At 37.5% G+C, this 20344-nt stretch overlaps 2 protein-coding genes across 3 annotated transcripts in view; one reads left to right on the top strand and one right to left on the bottom strand.

Annotated features, from left to right (window-relative positions):
• Nucleotides 1-1903: 1903 nt before the first annotated feature.
• Selenop (selenoprotein P) lies at nt 1904-12622 on the top strand. Of its 2 annotated transcripts, none has more exons than XM_008842105.2 (5): nt 1904-2066; nt 5285-5500; nt 6180-6392; nt 8962-9079; nt 11208-12622. In XM_008842105.2, the coding sequence occupies exons 2-5, from the start codon at nt 5298-5300 to the stop codon at nt 11811-11813; spliced, it is 1140 nt and encodes a 379-aa protein (XP_008840327.2). In that variant the 5' UTR covers nt 1904-2066; nt 5285-5297; the 3' UTR covers nt 11814-12622. The 2 variants fall into 2 exon arrangements, with proteins under 2 accessions (XP_008840327.2, XP_017655833.1); XM_017800344.1 differs by having other exon boundaries at nt 11208-11795.
• Nucleotides 12206-20344, bottom strand: part of Ccdc152 (coiled-coil domain containing 152) — a 29502-nt gene continuing 21363 nt past the window's right edge. The window contains exons 6-8 of the mRNA XM_008842106.2: nt 15260-15387; nt 13104-13187; nt 12206-12851 (exon numbers count right to left, since the gene is read on the bottom strand). Of these exons, the coding sequence (XP_008840328.1) occupies nt 12726-12851; nt 13104-13187; nt 15260-15387 (338 nt within the window). The 3' untranslated portion in view covers nt 12206-12725. The remainder of the gene's footprint in view (nt 12852-13103; nt 13188-15259; nt 15388-20344) is intronic.

The following is a 20344-nucleotide window of genomic DNA, read 5'->3' as shown; positions in this document are numbered from 1 at the left end:
TTGAACGTGCCAAGTTGCAAGGTACTGGAAAGAATCGTCCTCTTTCTGAAACAGTAGGAATTTTCTTTTACTTGTGTACTTTTCTTTTGCTTGTATTGCTATACCTTCCCTATATCCAACTGGTATTTATTTACAGGATATTTACCCTTGTAAAGATTTCATATGATAGCTGGGCATGGTGGTGCACAGCTTTAGTCTCAGCACTCAGGAGGCAAAGGCAGGTGGATCTTTGTTAGACTGAGGCCAGCCTGATCTACACAGTAAGTTCCAGGTCATCTGGGGTTACATGGAGATTCCTTCTTGATCCTCAAAAAGACAAAAAAAAAAAAAAAAGATTTCATATTAGATTCTTTAAAAGTTGTATGGGAACATTAGTGCAGCTCACTACCCTCATCAGAGAACATTCTTTTTGCAATGGGCAGTAGTCAACACGGAGACTCACAACCAGAGAATCAGTGACTGTGGAAACTCTAAATGGGCATATCTATTAACCCCCTCTCTTGAGGTTCAGGGAACATCACAAAAAAAGTGGGGAGAAATTTTGTAACAAGGTTTGGGAAGGACTGCTGGGAAGTAGTGCCTTCTGGACGGGACAGGGCCATTGCATGCATGAACTCACAACAGCTGTGATTACCTGCACATGATCAAGCTAGTCAACTTTCTGCATGGATGGGGCGGGTGGGGGGTGTTGGTGGTGGTGAGGTGAGGGCACATGAGGGCCCATCACTAACTAGCTGAGGAGCTATTGGTAGTTGATGGCTACTGGGGGAGGGAGAGTCATTTTTCTTCAGAGTGTGGCTCCTGGTAGGATGTCCATGTTCCAGGGGATGGCTCCGCACCTGTGCACACATACAAGCAGCACTAATTGGACTTAACATTTTTTTTTTTTAAAAAGACATGAAGTTGGGAGGGGGATGTGTTGGGGAGGGGTCTAGAAAGGATTTGGAGGGAGGAATGGGTGGATATGATCAAAATATATTGTGTACATCTATGAAATTCTGAAGAATAAATATCATAAAAATATAATGCTTAAGTAATAGTTAAACAATTCTATTGGGATATATAGGTCTTCCAGGGAGGGCTTCTGCCACTATAAAAATGAGGCTTGGGGTCCTTGAGATGGCTCAGTAGGTAAAGTGTTTGCCACCGAAGTCTGAGAAATTGACTAGAATCTACATAAAGGGGAACCCACATAGAAGTGGAGAGAACTAACTCCATTAAACTGTCCTCTGACCTCTGCATTAACACTATGCATGTGTGCATCCACACACATATCAAACACACATGCGTGCACACACGCGCGCGCACAGTCACACAGTAGTAATAAACTTTTTAAAAAATGGAGCTTGATTTCTTTCAGACTGGAGACTATTTTCTTATTTCCTTATCTTATGAGAAAGAGCAGAGGTCCCGAGAGATTGCATACCAATTCAAATTCACTCAAACACAGCAAAACAGTAGATACAAGTCTGCAATAGCAAGTGGCCAGAATAATTTGAAAACAGCAGGTGACTTTTCTAAAAAAGCTTAGAACGTGGGTTTAGGCTAGAACTTCTTCACCACAAAGGAAAAGGAAGAAAAGAATTTTTTTGTTGTTGTTGCTTCTTTTAAGGCAGCTGCATAACTTGCTGGCTTAGCAAATGTTTTCCCCAGTTAACAGTTTGGAAAGGAACGTGACTTGGAGCGTCTCTACCCTTAGCCCTTCCTCCCGCCCTCGACTGTACCATTAAATCTTAGTGGGGTGATTGAAAGCAGTGACTGCACTTGCTGCTTTCTTTGGGGTTGTAATCAGATGAATCTGTTCAAAGGGCTTCCTTTGCTTGCAAGGTCGCTGCGAGAGAGAGAGAGAGAGAGAGAGAGCGAGAGAGAGAGGGAGAGAAGGAGAGTGTGAGAGAGAGAGAGAGAGAGAGAGAGAGAGAGAGAGAGAGAGAGAGTGTTGAACTTTGGACTGCAGCTGAGGGGTGAGGTAAACAACAGGACTATAAATGTCAGCTTCTCGCTGAGGCTTTGTAGAGCTGCCCTAGCCAAGCAAAGAGAAAGGAAGCAGGCTGGTGGGAAGGCGTTGCGTAAGTAGGACTTTGTGTTTTCTGATAATTGATTCCTTTAGAGTTTGGGAACTGTTTTCTGAGACTGATAAAATATAATATTACCCTTACAATAAGCTTACTAAAAAGGTGGGTAAAATGGTTTTTATAAAAAAGAGCAAGAGTTTTGGGTGTGGTATGTGGGTAAAGTTCCTGGGGAGCACAGCTGGTGTTTTGTTGATTTCGGTTACAGTTCTGCAGTTGTGCTGGGGAAAGCTGGGGAAATCCAGCTGTTTCACTCTGCAGGAGACAATTTATTATATGGGCAATAGTATGTGATCAAATTTCAGTATTTCCCACTGAAAGTAAGAGTGAGAACAAATGAAAAAAAAAAACCAAAAACAGATCATGGATTTGAGGAGCAGAGACGGAAATACGCTAGGTCTGCTGCACTGTGGAATGTCCAGCACGATGATAGACAGTTTCAGAATACAAAGCAGGGAGGGAGCAGGCTCCATCCACAGTGCTCACCCTGAGAGGAGTCTAAGCCAGACCACAGGTAGTCTGTGGGGAGTTTTTATGCTTAAGTGGGATTTGGAAGCTCTTAGGGGCAGGGGCTTACAGGTGCTGGTGTGAAGTTCTGAGGGAAAGGATGGACTAAGTATTTCTATATCTTGCTTTAGGTGGGGTGTAATCAAATGCAGTTCTGTGGATGAACAGCTGAGGCTCCATCACTGAAAAGTGAAATTTAGAACTACTTTCCAATTGTTATTGGCTCAGTCTGCAGCACATTCAATTTTGTTATTTATCCCCTTTCTTTTATATAGCTCTTCAACAATTATAATCACAATGGAACATGTATTCTATAAAACTACTTTAAACAAACAAAATTGGACAGCTTATTGATTATAATGGCAGGAAAACCTGAAGCATGAATCTACCCTCTTTAATTGATCCTCTGCCAACAGATGATTTCCCCCCAGAATTTCTAGATGAGAGAAATAATAGTCTTTTCACTTACCTGGTCATTTAGCCATTTGAAAGTGTATGGCTTATGGCAGAGAATAAAGTACTGCTTACAAGCTGAAGACTCTATAACTAAGTTTATTTTACTTTTTGTGTGTGCTGGGGATTGGACTCAGGGCCTCACATGAATTTAGGTTAGAAAATAAGAACAATCTAGACATTCTATGAAGACATAAAAAGCCTATTCTGATGTTTTCTTGTCATCCCAGAGCATAAATAAAACTGGCTGTCAGTTATTGCAATGTGCTCCAGTGTAGCTAAGATCATATTTTGGATTTGACAGAACTAGTTTGAATCTACTCTCTTGTAACTTACTACCTGTGTGGTCCTAGACAAGATGCTTAAAGTCTCTCTCTAGGTCACAGTTTCCTCAACTAGAGACAGGGCAACAGTCACATAGCTGTGAGGCATAACAGGCATGACATCCTTTGTAACACGCTTAGCATTTCTTTTTGGTTTACAGTAACTGATGGCTGTAAAGATAATTGTATTGTTATTGTGAATATCATCCTAAAGGAACATCCTGGATTTAGTCCAAACGTCTTTTCTTTCTTAAACATTAGAATTAAGAAATGGTTAGAGGAAAGAGTTGGAGCAAAGTTAATAGCCATTTATATTTCCTCTCTTTTCCTCTGTCCCTTTTTCTTTAGTAAGGCTCTTATCCAAGATTTTTCCTTAGAGGGAACAATCTGTGTAGCCCAGGCTGGCCTGTAACTTGAGATCTTCCTACCTCAGCCTAAAAAATTCTGGGATTATAGGTGTGCACCACCACACCCAGCTAAATTTCTACTTTGAAGCATTGAATAATGTGAAGCCAACCAAGAGTAATTTATACCTACCAGTGCATTAGAGCCTAGGTCAAGTCAATTTTAATCTTTTCTTTACCACTCAATTCTGGACACTCTCTAGGTAGTTTATTGTTACTTAACCTCATTCTGCACCCCCTTCCCCCAATAGGTTTCTGATTCCTTTTACTCTGATCAGTGCCTAAAAATGTACTCCTCTCTGAAAAATTTGTCTTGATCTCCCTCTGTAATGTCTTTTTTTTTTTTTTTTTTTTTTTTTTGAGACACAATCCATTTCATTCTTGCAAACAGGCCTGGAACTCACTGTGTAGCCATGCTCTCCTTGAACTGATCTTTCTGCCTTAGCTTCTGAGGTGCTGAAATTACAGGCATGAACCACCACACCCAACTTCTCAGATTCTTACATCAAAATGAGCCTGAATCTGAATTAGTTGGTTTTGTTGCTGTCGTTGTTTGTTTTAGTTATCATCTCTGCTAAATGTGTCCATTTTTCTTCACCTTTCCAAATTCACCTTAAAACAAAACAAAACAAAACTCTCTGGAACTGGATAGGTACTTAGTATTTTCACTTTTGGCAGTGGGACATCTTTTTACCAAGGAATATACTAGTCCCAGGAGCTTCCTGAAAGTAGTCTAGCCAACAGAATAATTTGGAGTAGATCTAATGAGTCCTAAATAGGAAAGGGCACTGATTTGTAATATTCCTCCATGGTCAGGATTTTCCTGCCGTGATCATATTTATCATGAGGTATGGTGGTAATGTTACAGCAGGCAGTCTTGTATCTGGAGGTTCAAACCCTCCATTAACATGCAACCAGACTGTAAGGCTGAAGAAGCAAAACAGTACCCAAGATGTCTCTAAAGATGGAAGGCTTGAACTTGAAGAGCTAAGGACCCATCAATGAGCCACATTCACGCTGGCTTGCTGTCTTCTCTGCTGTTCCCCTTTCCCCTCACATCTTTCTCTGCTGGCTCTTTTCACTTCTGTGCAGAGTCCCCTATTTACCCTTTTATTCCTTAGATTTGTAGAGGACAGAAAGACTCAGTCAGAACTTGGTTTATCTCACATGAAAGTCAGATTGTGTTTGCAGAATGTTATGTGGCTGTACACTACGTGTTTCTAAATATGTATCATCTCCTAGAGAGGTGCTCGGCTATCTGATCAGGAACATTTCCATAGCATGCTTACTCCAGTAGCATGTTATACCAGACAGCTAATAAAATGATTCTGCCTCCTGGCTGGTACTTCCCTTTTATAGGAAGATTTAGAGCAAGGAGGCTCATTACAATGGCATAATAAGCACAAGAAAATGGAGATAGAATTCACAGGATGGGAGTTTCTGACAAGTAGAATTATACCTGCTGGGCTTCTAGATGTGATAGCTCTGACTGAACTTATGTATGAAGACAACATTTTCTGTTTTGCAGGACAGCTTCGGCCATGTGGAAAGGCCTGGGGCTTGCCCTGGCTCTCTGTCTTCTCCCCTATGGAGGGACAGAGAGCCAAGACCAGAGCCCTGTTTGTAAGCCACCTCCAGCCTGGAGCATAAAAGATCAAAATCCAATGCTGAACTCCATGGGTAGAGTGACCGTGGTTGCTCTTCTTCAGGCCAGCTGATACCTGTGCCTGCTGCAGGCGTCCAGGTAAGGTAGCCTTTCGTGGTTTAGGGTTTCTAGGGAAATACTATTTTAAACAAATACATACACATATAAGATACAATAAAATGGAAACTGCATAATTGTTAAATAACACCTTTGGAAAAAGGTATTTGCAGAATAAGACCAGAAAAACGTGTGGTGTGTGTGTGTGTACGGTGGCTCTGATCACATTTTTCTCTTTTTGTATAGATACATTTTGTAACTTTCTTCTAAATATGGATTACCTATGGAATAAAATGTTCTAAAATTCAGTCCTACAAATGGAGCAAATACATCAACATAAGAGCAGAGGAAGGCTACCAGAACAGAGTGAACTCTAGACTTGTAATCAAAGGTCTTGCATCATTTAGCAGCCATCAATCAAAAATAGTTGTTGAGTTAGTCACCAAATATCCATTGCATAGCATTCTCTGTATCTGTAAGATGAACTTGAGTATATGCATTAATTTGAAGACTATTTGAGCCATGTTTGTGCAAACACTTAACATAAGGTTTCAACTGAGCACAAGTTTTAAATAATTGTTAAAGTGAAAACTTCAGTCTTATGACAACACACAAAGAGATTAGGGTCAGTTAAAAATAATGAGTTTCACAGAAAAAAATGTGGAGACAGACAAATGATTAAACTAAATGGGATTGTTCATTTTATGTGCTTTCCCCTTAGATTGGACGATCTGCGAATAAAACTAGACAAAGAAGGGTATTCTAATGTTTCTTACATTGTTGTTAATCATCAAGGAATCTCTTCCCAATTAAAATACATTCATCTTAAAAATAAGGTGTCAGACCATATTCCTGTTTACCCACAAGAAGAAAACCAAACAGATGTCTGGACTCTCTTAAATGGAAACAAAGATGACTTCCTTGTATATGACAGGTGTGTCTCTCTCTCCCCTCCCAAAGATATTTATTTTGTGTTTACTTGTTTTATCATAAACAGCAATCTTGTTTATTGTTGAATGCCACATTTCAGTTTTAATCTCATGTGATTTCTCTTTAAAATTTAGAAATGAAAACATGTCTTACTTTTGGAAGCACTTTCATTTTCGATCCTATGACACTGCCCTGCTGGTTTCTCTGTAGCTTCCTGGCTCTTCCTCCTCCTCCACCGCCTCATTCTCTCTCCTCCTGTGGTCTTCCTGTTTACATGTTTGTAGTCTTCAGGGCCATTTGTTTTCCTTCTCTTTCCACTGAACATTCTGCAAGAACAACCTCATCTATTTTTTAAAAAAATTATAATTACCACATATATCCTGGTGAACTGCAATATATACAAAGCTCAAATGCAATAACTGAATTCCAGACCAAAATATCTATTTCAGTGACATATTTACAAACATTGAATTCAGTGATTCAAATTTGGAACAGCTATTTTCTTCTAAAATTTACTCCTTTCTAAACTTCGACCTTTATGTGAATTTCCTTGGAGAGAGACAGCCCAGCACTAGGGGATATAATCCTGTAATACTTAGTGCTTGCCTTCCTTCCCCACGTATTATCTAATATGCTCCATGCAGAATATCATACACTATCATGTGTGATAGCCATGCTGCCATCTGCCCTTCAGAAAACTGTGACAGGCATGAGTTAAGGACTTCTAACACCATCCATTTCTGGTCATTCTTTAAATTCTACATCTTCCATTGATCTATGCTGCCTTCATAATCAATATCTCGACTTACTTTCCTATTACTTCTTTAGATTTTTGCAACAACTTTCTCACTTGTTGTGTTCCTGCTTTGTATTTAGTAGTAAAGGACTTAAAAGACTTAAGGCATTTGTCTTTGCTTTTATTATCCAACAACCAGATTTAAAATAAGTCAATGAAAGAGTTTGGTTTCTATATTTTTGAAATGATTTTCTCGAGTTATATATGTAAGAGTCCATATTCCAATAGATAAATACAGAAAACTGACTATACATTTCCTCCTATAAATTATCATTCTTGTTAATAAAGAGAAGGATCCATTATATCACATATAATTCTAAATATTGTTCAGATGAATAACCACACTTTGCAGACCACACTTGCTTATGTCTAATCTAATTCATAATTTTATGGCTACATACTTGCATTTACTAACTCTAAAGTATGGTCATTGTTTAAGTATGAGCTGCATAAATTTATTTTTGAATCCATGACCAGATGAAACACTCAGCTTTGAGAGAAGTTTCAATGCATATATTATCTGCTATGAAAAGATTCTTGGTTGATGCTTATTCTCTTTGAGCTCTTCACTGTCTGGGGAGAATGACTCTGCCTGGGATGAGTCCTTACTTTGTCTCACATTAAATATCTTTATATTTTATACTTTCAGGACTCTAAGCTTCTAATATACCCAGTTATAAGGCATAATACTTTAGCACTCATATCAAACTGTATATTCTGGGTAAAATATGGGTAAGAAGGGCATTTCAATCCTACTGGCTTTGAGAATGCCAAATTATAATTTTAGTTATTTCATTGTGCTGAAATTTTTATTACATCATATGTAAATAAACAAACTACTGAGCACAGCGTATGCATGTTGTACATGTTTATAATTTCAGCCCTTCCTTGTGACATTAGGGCAGGAGGATTATGAATTCCAAGATAGCCTGGACTCCATAGGGAGTTCAAGACTAGTTTAAACTACATGGTGAGAACTTATCTCAAAAAATCAAGGGCTGGGGGTGTAGCTCAGTGCTAGGGCCATACTCATGTAAGGCCCTGGGCTTGATTCCCACACGTGAAAATAACAAGCTACTGGACAAAGTTTGGAAATCTTTTTGTTATACTGTGACTTTTGTTCTGTTGAATTTGTGCTGCCTGAGCAGTTATGAAAGTTCCTGGGGCTGGGGTGGGGCCCCAGAGTGCTAGGATTAAAGGGGTGAGCCACCACACTGGACAATAATTATTTTTTAAAGAGTGGGGGCTGGAGAGATGGTTCAGCTGTTAAGAGCACTGGCTGCTCTTGCTGAGAACCTGGGTCCAATTCTCAGCACCCACGTGGTGGCTAACAACCATCTATAACTCCAGTTCCAGGGGATCCAATGCTCTCTTCTGACCTCTGTGGGCATTGCATAACATGGGCACTTACATACATGTAGGCAATATACTCATACACATAAGTTTAAAAAAAAATAAAAAGTTCCTGGGGTTAGGTTTTGGTAGAATATATGTCAATTATGAATTGTATTTGACTGAGTCACAATAATTATTTTATACATTTTTTATATTCTTTAGTAACATTTGTAACATTTCAAAATACTGAAATTAGACTCTAGCATACAGTACCTGGGAACTCAACTCTAGACCCCCATGCAAGGAAATTTATTGAAGACATGAAAGGGTCTTATCTTCTAAGACCATTAAGCCTATAATAGCTTATCTCAATCTAATCTGAGTAGGGTCACAACACAGAAAATACAGTGGTAAATAACATTGCATTCGTCTTATTTTTTAGATGTGGCCGTCTTGTGTATCATCTTGGTTTGCCATATTCTTTTCTAACTTTCCCCTATGTTGAAGAAGCCATTAAGATCGCTTACTGTGGAAACAAGTGTGGAATTTGCTCTTACACGGTATTTTTCTCAATTGTTTTTATGGGGAGAAAAGGGAAAAAAACAACATTAAAAATCTAAATAAGTGCTTCATCATCAGTAACAGAACAAATATTTTTGCTGTTTACATTTTGTTGTGTAATACATACTTCAAAGCATTATCTTCAAGATCCATATCTAGAAGAGCTTTAAAAATAAATGAGTGTAGAGCACTATTCCGATTACTTGCAGATGTTACTGCAGGAGAATAAGTGCTCAAAGGATTTAGGTAACATATGAAGCAATATTATTGTAGTACTTGAGCCTGTTCAGAGCAGTGATAGCAAAGTTTATCTATAGTGCTACCTGCCAGGGAATTGAGACCAGAGAGCTACTTAATATCAATCCTACACTAATAAAGGCCACGTAAACTGATTTTTCATATTTTGGATTATTTCTGGCTTTGCATTTGTGTAAATTCCTGTTATAAATAGACCCAGCTATATTGAAAAAAGTAAAAAACCACTCCTGTAGTATCTTAAAACTTATGAACTACTTGTTAATAAACATAATATACTGAAGGTATCTCATATGCCAAATCAAATCAGAGCTTTTCTATTTTGCTATCTCCTATATGATATCAGTTATAGTAGACATTATTTGATGTTCTACTAAGAAAATAACTGCTGCCAATTAAAGTAGGATAGAAGTTTAAAACACTATCAGTAATAAATAGGATGCACTCTAATTTTAGAATTAGTAAAATGTAGAAAAAAATATGTGCCACAGAATCAATGAAACACAGTAATAGGTTTTACTTTTTTATTGCACTCATTTACTCTTGTGTGTCTGCGCATGCCTGCCATGGCACGCCATGTGATGGTCAGAATGACTTGTAGGAGTCAGTTTTCTTCCTTTTGCTTGTGGGTCCCCGGGATGAAATGCAGGTCAGGCTTGTTGGCAAGTACTTTTACTTGCAGAGTCATCTCATCAGCCCAATAATAGATTTTGTGAAATTAATTAGATTGCTACTAGAGCTACTTGATAAATTATTGAACATTTATTTTAAATATCAAATTGTTTATAATTTTATAATAAAATACTAAATTCTCACTGAGAATTAATAAGTAGAAAATGTTTCCCTTATGCTAAAAATACAGTGGAATTTACCTCTTCAAAACCTTCAAAATATTGTCATGCCACATAATGAGTCTTTGAGTTCTTAAATTGACTAATTTATTTACAAATCAACATTAGGCTGAAGTTTCACATTATGCTGCTGTTTCTATAGGTCTTGAGACTATGCTTGTAGGTATCACAGAACATGAAGACTTTCAGGGAATTAAAGAACTAGTCATGCAGAATGGAAGATTATGGTCAATGAGAGGCTGCTAATTTGCTATTTTCACCTGACAGAATTATGTAGAGACATGTTACCAAAGGTTTGGCAAAGTTCAAAACATTTTCTCATGTATGTTGAAAGATGAAAAGCTATCAACTCTCAAGTGACTTTACTGGTATTTTTGAGTTATTAGAAGCCATTTTGCTTTAGAAAACAGGATTAGATTAGATGCATTATTGACACAGGTGTGAAAGGTTACATGTAGAACAACTGATTTTAGGATTTGATATTTGGTTGACTTCACTACAATATAAGTTCTTTAGCCAGTTTGCTTAGTTTTTGCTTCTGCAGATATAAATATAGTAGTTTGGGGGGCTGGAGAGATGGCTCAGTGGTTAAGAGTGCTGACTGCTCTTGCAGAGGACTCAATTTGATTCCCAGCACCCACATGGCAGCTAACAATTGTCCTAACTCTAGTTACAGGGGATCCAATGCCCTCTTCTGATCTCTGTGGGCATTGCACCACTCGGGTGCACCTACCTACATGCAGGCAACACACATATACACATAAAATAAAAATAATAAATAAAATAATAAAGTTGATCTTGAAAAAATATAGTAGTTTGACTTCTTTAGAGCTTTAATAAAAAGTGTAGGAGTTGTGACTAAGACCAGGCTCTTTTCTATTAATATGCTAAAAACACAAAGCCAGCTGTATCCTAATGAGCCAGTTGGAATTCTATACATGTTGGGTTCTACAAGTAGGGTTTTCATGCATTCCTGGTCAATCTATAAGATTATTAATAAGTGATTATAAATTTTTTCCAGACCCTGAAAGATGAAGACTTCTGTCAAAATGTATCCTCAGATCCTGAGGGTAAAGCCACTGAGACTCCAAAGCCACATTACCATTATAAGCACCATCACAAACATGGGCATCAGCATCTTGGGAGCAGCAAGCTTTCAGAGAATCAGCAACCAGGAGATCCAGATACTCCTACACACACCCATCCTTTAGGCCTTCATCACCACCATAAGCTTGTGAGTCAGGGTCACTCTGAGAGCTGAGAAATGGCAGGGAGTGAAGGTTTACAACTTTCACTTGCACAAAGGAAGCTCTGACGAAAGGGATGCATAAACCAATTACTGTGTAAGTTGTCTAAGGAGTCTGGCACAGCTACTAGTAGCTGTTGCTGCCATTGTCGACACCTCATATTTGAAAGATCAGGGTCTGCAATCACCTGACAGTGTGCCGAAAGCCTCCCATCTTTATGTAGCTGACAGGGACTGTTTGCGGAGGAGAAAGTGATTGAATCTTGTCAGTGCCGATCACCACCAGCTGCCTGACAAAGCCAGCAACTGAGCCCCACAGAAGTCAGCCCCAACTGAAGCTGAAATAATAGGACCAAAAAGTGAAAATGACGTTCAAACTAAATATTTAAACTAAAAATTTGAGAACTCAAATGTAAACACCCTAAATCAGTCTATAGACAGTTTCATTTTGAGCATTTTTACAACCCACCTAATTAATCTGAACTAAAAGTAGGAATTGGATTTGTATAAACATGGAGAAATCTACTGAATTGGCTTCTAAATTTAAAATTTAATGCCACAAAAATTTTGACCCAAATCATATTTTTATTATGGGGCACCTGAAAAGTGATTGCAGCATTTGGTTAATGTGTCTTTCTTTTTCTTTTTCCAGTATTCTATTTACATTGATGAGAACAGAAACGTAAACTATGACCTAGGGGTTTCTGTTGGATAGCTAGTAATTCAGAATGGAGGAAGAATGACAAAGACGTATTTTCCAGTTTTTTCTTATCTTTTAAAATATAGGATCTTTGCCTTTTATAATCCTATATTTTTAACAGATTAAATCTCTAAAATCTAAGATCCAGAAGTACTTATTTTGCAAAAAACTACATGACCACATTTTTAATATCTACTTATCTTTTTTATATCTAAGACTCATCTTTACTTTCACTACCATATATCTTTGTATCTTTATCTAGCATTGTATTGCTCTTCTGAATTGTGTCTTGAAAGATGAAATGGAAGAAAAGCATGTTGTTAATCTGCATACTGTGTAGGGATGTATTTCCATAGTCAATGATGGTTTAATAGGGAAACTAAACTTATGAACCTGAACTCGTTATGGCTAATGTCATTCCACAAGAATGAAGTACAGAACTGGGTATGGTATGGATTTATCTGAATAAATGCAATTTAAAAAAACTTAAGGCTGTGTCTTTTTTATTATTTAGGATTCTTACATTGAAAATAGAAGTGAATTTTTAGCTGCTTTTAAAGAAATTAAATTTACTAATACATTTACTGGTCTGCTCAAAACCGTCTATGTTTAAGGTGAGTGTCTTTGACAGCAGCAGCAAGGCGTTGCTCTAACTCACGAATTGTATTCTGAAGACTTGCAATCTCCTTACTCTTTTCTTCTTGAAGATGTTGAAGTTTCTAAATGAAGCAGAAAAAAAGTCACTGCATTTAGAAATAAGGAATGGCAAAATAACAATAAAAATACACTTCTGGTTTAAGCTTGTATTTTAAAAGATACTTTATTTTGAAAGGCCTATAAATCTTGCTTTTGTATGATTTAGAGAAAAACACTGGTTTAAAGATGTAAAATGGTTTAATGTATTTTAAATAAATGTTAATTTTATATAAACATACTAAGAAAATTAGTTTTCTTAAGTTATAGTCACATACCCGTCTGTAGATACTCTGTGGCAAAATAGTAGCATCTGGATATGATTTTGATTTAGTCTGAACTCTTGATAGTTTGGCATCAAACTGAATCCAAATTAAAAAGAAAATTACTAAGAATGCTGTAGTTTAATAATTAGAATTTTTCTAAGGATACAAGTCTGAAATATTCTAACATATTTTGTAATTGTACTGCACTCTTTGTATAACAAATGATAAAAAATAGTCTTTAGGAAACCATCTAAAGAAAGAACAAAGAACATCCAAATAAGATGAGACTTGTTAAATTACATTGGGAGCCCAAAGTACGAACTGCCTGGGCATTTCCCTACACACTCTGGGGCATATAGGTAGCATAATCTTTTTTCTCAAAATATCTTTGCCCTTTTTTTGCTTCTCTACACCTTCCACCAAGCTACTCAGATGCTTGACCACCAAGCTAAAAAATATTTTCACATTACAATGGGTGTACTTTTGTCAAGAAAATGTAGTGTAATCAATAGTCATAGGAGAAAAGCTCATATATTCTGCTGTAGAAATTTTGAGATCAAATATTAGAATTTGGATGTTGATTAGGTTTTTTTTCTTTCTGGTTTGAATTAAATTGAATGAAACCAAACGATTCCTACAGTTCATTCTGACAAGCCACTTTCCCTACACTATTTCATTATAATTCTTCTTTTGTTTATTTTTGTCTTTTTGAGACAGGGCAGCTGTCTTGGAACTCACTATGTAGACAAACTCACTATGTAGACCAGGCTGGCCTCGAACTCACAAAGATCCGCCTGCCTCTGCCTCCCAAATGCTGGGATTAAAGGCATATGCCACCATGCCCGGCCTATAATTCTTTTTATATCTACTTTAGTGTAGCTTCTCAGAAGACTAAGATTTCCATGACACTGTGTTATGGTTTGAGGAGAGGAATGGATAGTTATAAAAATAGACATAAGGGGGCCAGAGAGATGGCTCAGCAGTTAAGAGCACTGGCTGTTCTAATCCCAGCACCTACATGCTGGCCAACAACCATCCGTAACTCCAGTTTTAGGGGATCTGACACCTTCTTCTGTCCTCTGTGGGCATTGCATGGCATGGATGCACTTACATACATGCAAGCATAATGCTCACACACATAAAACTTTTTTTAAAGTAGACATAAGCAATCTGGGTACTAGTCAAATAACAGAATCATACTAGACAGTGACATGGCCCAGAGAGCAAACAAAATGCAAATTCCTAAGTAGATTAGAAGCTGGTGGTAGATCTCGAAATATGCTCTGTTATATGTCAATTGGCCATCCAACCCTCTCTATTTATGGTTTATGAACACACATGGGTGGGAGGCAGAGGGAGTACCATCACCAGCAGCAGCTGCAGTAGGAAAAAACCATTGAAGTAACATAAACCTTTTTTGCCCCATAATCATTAAACACAGCACCTCATCAAGCACCCTAGGCATAGCAAAGTTTCTGAGAAATAACTAGTAACGTATTTTAATTAAGATCTGAGAATGTTTAAAATATAATGTAAAGTGGGAGTGGAGGTGGGTGGAAGCCAAGGAAGAATGATGTAAAGAGCACTTTGTAGAACCTAGAAGAAAATGTGGAAGACAAATACTCTGTTAAAGCACAGTAGGTTCTGACACTGAAGAGTTCACTGAAAAGACTAAAGAACTGGAGCCTTAATTTATGAGATAAACTTATTTGAAGTACCTCTAAAAGTTTTTAAAGGAATTTTGTTGGTCTTGATAGTGTATATTTATCACAGAAAACTTTGTTTCTTTTCATCCCAAATAAAACAAAAGGGTTCCACAATTTCTGCTGGGGAGACAGAAAAACTGAGGATTTGATGTACTCTCCCCTTGCTGGGATGGCGGCTTGAGGCAGAGCATAAAATGCAAGCAACTCCAGCTACTGTCCTCCTTCTCAGAGGAAATGAAATCCTTCCTAAAGTGATACCCTTCTTCAGGTCAAGTGCTGAGAGGCATATGGCCAGCAGGTGCATGCTGACTGGGCATTGCCTTTGTTCAAGAATGCTCATGTGAAGTTCTCACAGGATTGTTTCTAGTCCTGAAATTTATCTCATGGTGGTAAGAAAAAAAAATCACAGCATTGTTTAGACTAAGGAATGTGTTGAGGGTTAGCAGATTCTTAAATACCTACTTCTAGATGTAGCTTCATGATCTCATTTCTATTTTCCTTTTCTTGAGTTCTTAACTTTGCATTTAACTCTGATATTTCCAGCTCCTTTTTTGCTATTAGTTCTTTGTGCTTTTCTTCATTTAATTCAACTAAATAAAATAAAAACAAATCTTGCATTTAACATTTCAAAATTATTGTGCTCATATTTCTTAAGTATTTTGAACAATTTTCAAGGAAGTTTTACTCATAAATCATTAATTCAACTAAATAAAATCAAATCCTTCATTTAACATTTCAAAAGTATTATATGCTTATATTACTTAAGTATTTTAAACAATTTTAAAGAAAGTAAATTTATTAATAAATTGTATTTTAGAAATTGTATCTGTAGGGTAGCTGGTATATAGTTTTGACAAGGCACTGCATGATTGAAACACCAAGGTAACTCCCTAAATGCTTTTGAATAAATTATGTGTGCTCTTTAGCATCAACAGCTTAGAAAAACAGAGATCCAGCTGTTGACTAGGGACAAAGTTCAGACTGCTGGGTTTAGAAAGCCCAAACTATTTAACTTGACTCCAGACCTGCAGGCCTTGCTATACTCTCCTAAATGAGCAGGACTTTTACATGATCAACATCTTGTCTCTATGCTTCATCAAATTCCTCCTTTCTTAGCTTTCTTATTCTTACTGATGACATCATGTCAACTAGGATGGGCGCCTCAAGAGAGTCTTAGATTTTAAAGGGAAAAGAGTCATTTAGTCCACATACCTTGCAAATCCACTACCAATCCCTACTTAGTTTCAGGCCTCATTTTTTACTTGGACTATATCTCTCTCTACCATCAGCCTGTAAATGGTCCTCCATCCCAGGTCAGTCACCCTAAATAGACTTGGTAAGCATGACTAGCACCTTCTTAGAAAACTTCAGTAACTTTAGTTTTCCTTAGTCTGAAGGTAAAAGCATCAAAGAAGACATCCCTGAGCCACAGTTGGTCTCTTTAAAAAAATTTTTTTTTAATTTTATGTGCCTGAATGTACGTATGTGTACCCGTGTCATGCAAAGTCCGTGGAAGACAGAAGAGGATATTGGATCCCCTGGAACTGGAGTTATGGACAGTTGTTAGCTGTCATGTGGGTGTTGGGATTTGAACCCAGGTCTTCTGCAAGAACAGCAAGTGTTCTTAACCTCTGAGCCATAGTTGTTCTATTGCTGAATCTTTCTATATAATGCAAAGGAAAGGCAGAAAAGAGGCAACTAATCCCTAACATGTCCCAGGTCTTCCTCTCTAAATTATCTGTCTTGAGGCCTTTCTTCCCATCATCACTAGCCAGTTTTACTCATACTCAGGAATTAGGATCAGAACCCCAGCATGAAGATGCCACCTTCGCCTGAGATGAGGTAAAATCCACAATGTATTTTTTTGTTAATTTATTTATTTAATAACTACAAGATTAGAAGAAGCATTTCATTTCTGCTTTAATATATCCAATAACAATTTCTAGACCAAAGCTACATCTCGTTCAAAAGTGGCTGTAAATTAATACAGTTATACAATATCTAACTCAGTATATGCCCTGTAAGACATAAAATTAAATGAATTTTTAACCTTTAAAAAAGATCTCCATTTCATTTTAAAATATACTGTTTCCTACAGAAAGACTCATTTTTAATGCTACTAATGCTTAGATGTTTGCACATGTGTCTCTAATTTCTGGGTATCTGATTATTACTAGTCACAGTCAATTACATTCGGATCCTTGGCACCTGAGTATGGATATAAAGTCATCAGGTAGATTTCAGTGGTAATGTTTATTACCTCTACTAATTAATATGAAGTAAATATTTATGCTTCCTCCTCAAATATAACTCATTTTTTGTTGAATTTTTTTAGTGTGTATATTATACATATCCCAAACAATCTTATTCATCTACATGCCCACTTCCCAAATGGCACCCTCTCATAGCCTCCCCATCCCCCCACTGGAGCCCATGTACGCTATCATCCATGTTACTGTCCACAGGGCTGTTGGCACCCCAGCTGTTCCCCAGTGCTTGTCCATCTGCCGAACCTAGTCAGCCTATCTAGAGATGCTTGTTTTAGGAAAATCAGCTGTTCCTATTCTAGCAGCAATCAGTTGTCAATATTCCTTTAGCTAAGATTGGGGTCTACCGTTTATTTTCCCAGTTCTATGCTGGGTTTCTGTCTGGGAGTCTCTTGGGCCACTCTGGCCATCAAAAGGATGGTATCTCCTGTCTGGCATTGTTTTGTGTTATGTAGCCTTTAGCTATACATATAGACTCTTAAAAAATTATATTGACCCCTTTAATCTTTGGTTATACTTTCCTTTTGGGTGTTTAAGACCTTACAGTTGGCCTAGATAAACCAATTTATTTTTACTCTTAAGGCCATTTAAGGATCTGTTCCTCAGGGGTCATATGGACTTGAGAGGAGCCCCTGGCTCCTTTCTTTTACCAGTTCCATCTATGTGAAGGTAAGTCAAAGTCCTACTCGACTATGGCTGGCTTCTCTTGGAAGCATGGAGGAAATGTTTCCTCTGTGTTGACTCTCCTCTTTGTAGACTGGATACTGGTTCAAGTCCATCTGGTGGGGTCTTCATGGCCTCCTTGATCAAGAGGACAGGTGATGCACCACAGTTACAGGACATTTTGAGATATGTTCATAGTCCCTGGAACTTAGTCGACTTAGGAGGGCAAGGAGCAAAGACTGTCCTTTATGTTCCTCTGACCAAATTAGTATAGGCCTCAAAGTATGGTTGTTAAACATCCAAGAAGGTTAGTTCCACCAGTCTTGTACTTTTAATAACGATGTGCCATGTAGATAAAGCCTGGACAAAGAACAAACAATCTCAGATAAACTTTACCTAGACATATATTATAGTCCTTGATTTAGTTGTACATGCAATTTGTCAGTAGGTTGTTTAACTAATATGGTTCCCTCTGTTTTTTTAAAACTAGCTAGGTATTATTTATCTCTCACATTGTCTAACCCTTCCACCATGGTTTCCCCATTTAAGGTGCCCCCATTTTTCATATTTCCCCCTTAGTAATACCCTTCTCCTATGGTCCCACCTCTCTTGAGCTCCTTCTTTCCCTTTATCCCCTAGGTTCCTTGTATAACCTTTCCCCCCCATCACTAAAATAACCCCATTTTATCCATATCTCCCTTATTAACGCCTACTGTGCTCTTTCAGATTCTTTCTTTTCTTTACCTCCCTGGTTCCTTTTCATTATCCTGGTTCCTGTGGTTATGTCTGGATACATATTCACTTATCAGGGTTTGGTTCCAGGATCCACATACGAGGGAGAACGTATGTTGATTTTTTTTTCTGAATCTGTGTTACTTCACTTAGTAAAACAGTTTCTAGTTCCATCCATTTACCTGAAAATTTCATGATTTCATCTTGCTTTACTCCTGAGTAAAACTCTATCGTATAAATGGACCACATTTTCATTATGTACTAGTCAGTTGAGGGACACTTAGGTTGCTTCCATCACTTAGCTATTGTGAAAAGAGCAGCAACAAACATGGATGTACAAATGTCTCTGCAACAGGATGAGTTCTTTGGATATATTCCAAGGAGTGGTATAACTGGGTCAAATGGTAGGTTCATTTGTAGTTTTTAAAGAGTTCTCCACACTGCTTTCCATAGGGGTTGAACAAGTATGCAGTCCCACCAGCAGTGGATGAGTGTTCCCCTTTCCCCACATCCTCTCCAACATTTGGTATCATTTGTTCTCTTGATCTTAGCCAGTCTGACTGGGGTAAGATGAAATCTTAAAGTGGATTTAATTTGCATTTCCCTAATTACTAGTGATGTCGAAGATCTTTTAAGATGCTTCTTATCCATTTTTTGCTTCTTTTGAGAACTCTCTGTTCAGTTCCTTAGCCCATCTTTTAATTGGGTTACTTCCTTTCTTGATTCTTTGTTTTTTGAGTTTGTTTTATATTCTGGATGTTAAACCATTGTCAGATGTGTCACTGGTGAAGATTTTTCTCCCATTCTGTGGGTTTTCTCTTTACTTCCTTGGTTGCTTCTTTTGATGTACAGAAGCCTTTTAGTTTAATGAGGTGCCATTTGTTGATTCTTGACCTTGTTTCCTGAACAATTGATGTCCGGTTTAGAAAATCCTTTCCTACACCTATATCTTGTAGGTTATTGCCAATGTTTTCTTCTAACTGTTTCAGAGTTTCACTCTTCACATTGAGGTCTTTGTGTAGGTTATTGCCAATGTTTTCTTCTAACAGTTTCAGAGTTTCAGGCTTCATACTGAGGTCTTTGATCCATTTGGAGTAGACTTTTATGCAAGGTGAAAGATAGGGGTTTAGTTTCAATTTTCTACAGGTGGAGATCCAGTTCTGCCGGCACCATTTGCTAAACATGCTGTCTTTCCTCCAGTTAATGTTCTTGGCCCCTTTTTCAAATATCAGGTGGCTAAAATTGCAATTACTCATATTTGGGTCTTCAATTTTGTTCCATTGGTCTATGGGTCTATTTTTGTGCCAGTACCATATTGTTTTTATGACTATAGCTCTGTAGTAGAGCTTAAAATCTGGTATAGTAATCCCCCCAGCATTGCTCTTAGTTCTCGGTCCTTCCATCTTCTGATATCTTCCTCAATTTCTTTCTTTAAAGAGTTAAAAATTTCATTGTAGAGGTCTTTAATGCCTTTGGTCAGGTTTATTCCAAGATATTTTATTTTATTTTTTGCAGCTATTGTGAAGGGGAGTGTTTCCATGCACTGTTTCTCTGATTGCTTTTTATTGGTATATAGAAAGACTACAGACTTTTGTGGATTAATTTTGTATATTAATTTTTCTATATGCTTCTTGTGTTTGTATGGGCATGTCTTTAATTTTGGGAAATTTTCTTCTACAATCTGGTTGAAGATCTCATCCATACCATTATCTTGAGATTCTTCTCCTTCCTGTAGGCCTATGATTTGTAAGTTTGGTCTTTTTATGGTGTGAAACAAATCCTGCATATTTCATTCTTGTGATTTCTTATATTTTTCATAATCTTTGCTTGAGTGGTCTAGTTCATCCACTATATACTCCAGTCTTGATACTCTGTTTTCCATTTC

The sequence above is a fragment of the Nannospalax galili genome, unplaced genomic scaffold, assembly GCF_000622305.1.
Source record: "Nannospalax galili isolate Female #2095 unplaced genomic scaffold, S.galili_v1.0 scaffold139, whole genome shotgun sequence".
NCBI lineage: Eukaryota > Metazoa > Chordata > Mammalia > Rodentia > Spalacidae > Nannospalax > Nannospalax galili.
This window is presented reverse-complemented; position numbering and strand designations above follow the sequence as displayed.